General features: G+C 44.6%; 1 protein-coding gene and 1 long non-coding RNA gene across 3 annotated transcripts in view; one reads left to right on the forward strand and one right to left on the reverse strand.

Annotated features, from left to right (window-relative positions):
- LOC146501036 (uncharacterized) overlaps window positions 1-6,000 on the reverse strand; it is a 178,230-nt gene that overhangs the window by 54,828 nt on the left and 117,402 nt on the right. The window lies entirely within an intron of this gene.
- cyp27a1.1 (cytochrome P450, family 27, subfamily A, polypeptide 1.1) overlaps window positions 1-6,000 on the forward strand; it is a 31,596-nt gene that overhangs the window by 24,226 nt on the left and 1,370 nt on the right. The window contains exons 5-8 of one of the 2 annotated variants that reach the window (XM_085134539.1): window positions 3,725-3,888; window positions 4,064-4,230; window positions 4,546-4,627; window positions 4,816-5,016. In XM_085134539.1, coding sequence (XP_084990665.1) covers window positions 3,725-3,888; window positions 4,064-4,230; window positions 4,546-4,627; window positions 4,816-5,016 — 614 coding nt within the window. The remainder of the gene's footprint in view (window positions 1-3,724; window positions 3,889-4,063; window positions 4,231-4,545; window positions 4,628-4,815; window positions 5,017-6,000) is intronic. The other variant, XR_014869692.1, reaches the window with a different exon arrangement.

Below are 6,000 nucleotides of genomic sequence, written 5' to 3' on the forward strand. Positions count from 1 at the left end.
GAGAGAGCACACAACAATAACAAAAACATGTGGCCTGACATAGAGCCAGCCAGGGAAGCACGGGAACCATGAAAAATCCGTCCCCAAAATTAAGGGTTGCGTCTGGCACGAACTAACTCCAGCCCTCATTCTACGCATTTTCCTCTGATATCTAATTTCCATTTGCACTGAGGGATATTTATGAATGTCTCCGTGCACACACTTCACCTCCACCCACTCAGCCTCCAGCAGGGTTTGGTGGACCAGGGTCTGCGTACAGCCCGAGTTCACCAAAGCCTGGCATATACTCCCTGGGCACCTTACCGGTAAACGGTATGTCTCTCCTGAACCAGGGGAGGGTGTCGGAGTGCTGGCAATACGTAGCACCTGTCCCACTTCCATTAACGGGCAGTCCAAACGAAGATACCCCGGTTGCCCACACCTCCAGCATTCCTGCCCCAATGCCTATGCAGCCCTAGGTGAGCTGGGCATGGTGTCCGTAACGGCCGGGACCTGTGGAGAAAACCCAGATGAAAAAGGGTTAGTTGGTGGCCTTCGTGGGGCCGGGACCAGTCGGTCCGTTATTACCAGCCATGGCTGTCCTCGTGGGTGTTCCCATCATGCCACCAGGTGGTCCTAGGCCAGCATTTGTAGCTTCAAGGCTCGCTGGCCAGTGGCAGCGGACCCAGTCCGCCATCCCAATTGGGAGCCCCTCCACAAACTGCTCCAGCATGACAGTGTTCAGTACCTGCATCTCCTCTGGCATGGGGGCAGGCTGTAGCCACCTGGCCGCAGTGTCGTGCAGCCTGCTAGCGAATGTGAAGGGCCGGTCCTCCGGCCTCAACCGTCCCTCCCAGAAGCATCACTGATGATCCTCAGGAAAGAGCCCCAGCCAATTTATGATGGCTATCCTGACATCGGGGAAGGATGCTCTCACCATCACAGGAAGGCTCAGAGCTGCTTCCTGGGCTTCCCCGGACAGCAGCGGGAGGAGCCAGAGAGCCCATTTCTGGCTGGCTACAGCATGCCTCAAAAGTGGGCTAGAACACGTCCAGGAAGGCTTGGGGATCGTTGTCCCCTGCTGTCCCCTGCTGTCCCCTGAATGGAGCTCAGTTGTGAGGAAAGGAAAACCTCAAGCCACAGAAACCACTCCAGTGGTAGGATACTGAGCACTGGTTTTCAACATGTAAAGCACAAAAAAATGGGAATAATTGGTATCAGCACGAGTGATAAGATACCTGTGATTAAAAGCAAGCTTGTGGGTGTGTTTGCAACATGATTTTGTCCTGATCTTGATGCTGAACTCTGCGCTCCTATCTGACTGAGACGCTGGGTAAGTCAGTGACTTGTCGAAAAATCGACTCAGCCCATAAAATATTTGGATCGTTTGATGTTACTGCTGAACGTGATGACGTAAAGGATACGCATGATCCGCTGCTTTGGCCAGCAGGGATTTATGTTAGCCGCTATTTTGAGGCTCACAGGCCTAAGGAGAGCAGAGTCAGCGGGGTCACTGGCATCACAGGATTGGTGTGCAGTGACTGCACCCTGAGTCAAACACTGGTGATTCTGAAGCAGCACAGGGCGGGACCTTTCAATGCCCATGACATTGAGATAAATGAGCATTAATATTGTCTCCTTTAATGCCCAAGGATTACCTGACTAATCAAGCTGTTTAACTGTGGATAAACCTTTGGTATTCAGTGATATGTTGTGTGTTCAAACTACCTTTTTAACCTAAGCAAGGTCTGGAAAATCTGAACTGTTTGCGCAAAGACCGATCTGAGCTCTAGAGTTGTTTGTGGGAGAATGTCGCTATACTCTGGCACAAGAAGTATGATCAGTTAATGTTGTCAGACTGAAGGCTGATTGGGCTATAGAAATTGAGATTATTGGCAGAGATAGAAAGTTTACCATTCTTAATGTATATATGTCCGTTCAGTATCCCCAGAATAAGGTTGAGTAGACATCTCTACCAGCTAATATTGATGGTGCTAGTGCCTCAGAGGAAATTACTCGAATGTGGCAGAAACATTACTGTGATCTATTTAACTGTGTTAAAAGTTCCATTTTTGCAGTGGGTGAAATTGACAATAAGGGAGATGTTGTAGTGTCATCAAGAGAAATGTATGATGCAAGTAGAAATTTAAAGGTGGTAAGGCGTGTGGGATGGATAAGATATCTGCTGACAGAGGGGTTTCCAAATCTTTGGTAAGAATATTGTCCTTCTGGTATGCCCATTAGTCCATGCACATAAAATGGGGTAACTGTGTGTCTGCCCCCTTTTGTGTGGGGAATGGGGGCAGACAGGGACGGATTCTGTCTCCTCCTCTGTTTAATGTTTATATGGATGATTTATCAAAGCTGTTGTGTAGTTGGCAATACTACAGTTAATCACTTGATGTATGCAGATGATTTGGTGATTTTTTTATAGTGCTGGGCTTGAGCAATTATTGAGGGTCTGCCCTCAATATGGTCTAGAGCAGGGGTAGGCAACACCAGGCCTCGAGTGCTAGTGTCCTGCAGGTTTTAGGTATCACCCTGGGTCAACACACCTGAATCAAATGATTAGTTTATTATCAGGCCTCGAGAACTTCAAGACATGTTGAGTAGGTAATTTAGCAATTTGAATCAGCTGTGTTGGATCAAGGAGACATCTAAAACCTGCAGGACACCGGCACTCAAGGCCTGGAGCTGCCTGCCCCTGGTCTAGAGTTTTATATTCTATATAATGCCAAGAAGAGTAAAGTTTTTATTGTCAGAAATAGGGGGCACAAGGATGTGGTTATTCCTGAATTTTCTCTGTCAGGCTCCGTTCTTAAAGTGTCAAAGATTTGTCTGATGATGTGGGCATTAATAGACAATGCACAAGCTAATATGCTGAGTCGCAAATTTGGTATGTGCACTATTCCAGTGAAGTTTGGACTCTTTAAAGCCTCCTACACTCCAATGTACACTGCTCATTTGTGGAAGAGCTACAGAGAAGGCAGTATGAGAAAACCCATCGTAGCATATAACAATGGAATGAGATGCCAAGGTGGAGAAGCGCAAGCCAAATGTTTGTTAGTGTTGGAGTACCTAGTCGTCATGCTGCAGATGTAGAGTTGTAGGTGTACGGTGAAGGACTGTAAACAGTATAACTGTATCTCTGACTGACCCTGCACTAAGTTCAGTTAGGTTTTATTCAAAATTATGGAAACATTGACATTTTAGCCTTTATATAATTGTGTAACGCTATGGAATAAATTTTTTTATGGGCCCATGTGTGTCTTTAATAAAGTGAAACAAACAAACAGATTGGTTTTCCACTTTGCCTCTATTTTAAATGAGCTTTGTCCCAGAGTAGATGGCAGCATTTCTAGATTATGGTCTTTTGTTGCAGATTGGTGAATAATTTATTTTTACCTCTGAGAAACACTGCCTCTATAAGATGCTCTTTTTTTATATCCAGTTATGGATATAAAAGATATAAAAGTACCAGTTATGGTACTGATGATACTGAACTGTTGCCAGTTTGGTGCAACTGTCACTACGTTTTAAAGATATGTTGTTTCCATCAAATTGAACCCAAGCTAATATGTTTCATGAAATAATAAAATGTCTCAGTTGATATAGCATATTTCATCCTATGCCCTGTTGCTAGTAAAATATGGGTTTATGAGTAAATGACTGCATTCTGTTTTGACTGATTATACAGTGTTCCAACTATTTATTTTTTTGCACCATTTTTCTGCACCTGTTCTAGCCAAAACATTGATTGACAAGAAGTTGGAGATGATTCAGCAGCGGGTTGACAACAAGCAGGATGTGGAGGGTGAATACCTGACATACCTACTCTCAAACACGCAGATGAGCACTAAAGATGTGTATGGCAGCGTCACTGAACTCCTCTTAGCTGGAGTGGACACGGTAAATGGAATACCAATACTAGTAATAAAACATCACATGTAAAAAGGCACTCTGCACGGCTCTAATCATCAAAGCTCGGCACTCAGTGTATTCACTTTTCTTTTGCATGTTTCGTATGCAAGGCTCAGCATATATTTCCTCAAAAGTTTACTTTCACATTTTTTAAACTCCCAAGACCTCCAACACTCTCACGTGGGCTTTGCACGAGCTTTCCAAGAACCCTGATATCCAGGAAAAACTCTATAAAGAAGTGTCCACTATGGTACCATTAGACCGGATCCCCACCGCTGCTGACATCACTGGCATGCCGTATTTAAAGGCAGTTATCAAAGAGACGCTGAGGTGAGACTGCTACGATTTAGCTTTAACTGAAGCGATTAATGCAGTAAACAAACATGTTTTTAATAGATAGTTTTCACATATTTGTAACAGCCAAACTGAAAATCTTTGAAAGTGAAAATAAGCTTCTAGTTTCCTAAAGTTTGTCTATTTAGCAGCCAAAATGGGTTTTATTTGAACTCATGGCTCTTAACAGGTTAAATGTAGACTAATTCATCAGTTTTCAAAAATCAATATTCTTATTCACCTGCATAAGAAGAAGCCAGACTATGAACCAGCCTAAAGTAACATGCAAACAAAAAATAACTTGTCTTGCAGGATGTATCCTGTTGTTTCTATGAATGCGAGGATCATTGCAGAAAAGAATATTTCTATTGGTGGATATGAGTTTCCAAAAAAAGTAGGTCTGCTTTTAACCATTGTTAGATTGTTTGTGAGTGCTTTTTGTATTAACTTAATAAGACATGCGTACGATGCCTGGATATAAAAAGGCTATTGTGTTATAAGTGATATAACAAAATTGCCAGGACAATAGCCAGGATCAGTATTCCATATTGTGTTGACTTCCAGTTGTTGATTGCTCTACAGACGCCGTTCACCTTTTGTCACTATGCCATCAGCCATGATGAGGACACATTCCCCGACTCATTCACATTTAAGCCAGAGCGATTGCTCCGAGACGGCCGTGAGAGGCCAAACCCCTTCGGCTCCATCCCGTTTGGCTTTGGAGTAAGAGGCTGTGTCGGTCGCAGGATTGCTGAGCTCGAGATGTATCTGCTCCTGTTTCAAGTAAGTGACAAGAAGGAGAAAAAACTGCTGAACATCCCAGGGAAACTCCTGGATTTTTCTTAAATGTGACCCAGGTGTGTCCAACAATAAGTGCGGGGGTTTGGGGGGGTATGCGGGGGTATGCGGGGGTTTGGGGGGGTAGGGGTCTCATGGGAAGTGGGAAAAAATCTGACATAAAAACCAAACGAAAGCACTCGAAAGCTAGTTGAAAATTCAGTGTCCTGTAATGGGCAGAGGTTCACCAGTCTCTAAAAACTATGTGTACAAGCTGTGGAATAATTTCAGAATGACGTCCCTGAACATGAAATTGTGAAGACTTCATTAAAATGTTCAGGGAATCTGGAGAAAACTGTTCGCCTTGTAACCTTCCGATTACAAGGCGAACTCCCAACTCTTGAGCCACGATCGCACAATCGTGTTCAGCTTTTATTAGCACTTAGCTCAGAAGGTGGAGTCTTTGATGGAGTATTTGGGCATCAGTGCCTACGGAAATCTGGGAACCAGGCTGACAGTCAAAATTGGATGCAAGGGATCTTCGGGCCCTTCGGGCATTAAAAACAGGTATAATAGAAATCACTGCATGGGCTCATGTGATCATGATCTAGAAATGCTGCCATCTTCTCTGGGCCAAAGCTCATTCAAAACATTATCAGATGAATTGAAACCTGAAATAATTTTCGAAAACATTTTCACCAGACTAAATGAGAGGGAGTGTTAAATGGTAAATGGCCTGTATTTGTATAGTGCTTTACTAGTCCCTAAGGACCCCAAGGCACTTTACACTACATTCAGTCATCCACCCATTCACACACAGGTGATGGCAAGCTACATTGTAGCCACAGCCACCCTGGGGCGCACTGACAGAGGCGAGGCTGCCGGACACTGGCGCCACCGGGCCCTCTGACCACCACCAGTAGGCAACGGGTGAAGTGTCTTGCCCAAGGACACAACGACCGAGACTGTCCAAGCCGGGGCTCGAACCAG

Source organism: Neolamprologus multifasciatus, chromosome 16 (genome assembly GCF_963576455.1).
Source record: "Neolamprologus multifasciatus chromosome 16, fNeoMul1.2, whole genome shotgun sequence".
NCBI lineage: Eukaryota > Metazoa > Chordata > Actinopteri > Cichliformes > Cichlidae > Neolamprologus > Neolamprologus multifasciatus.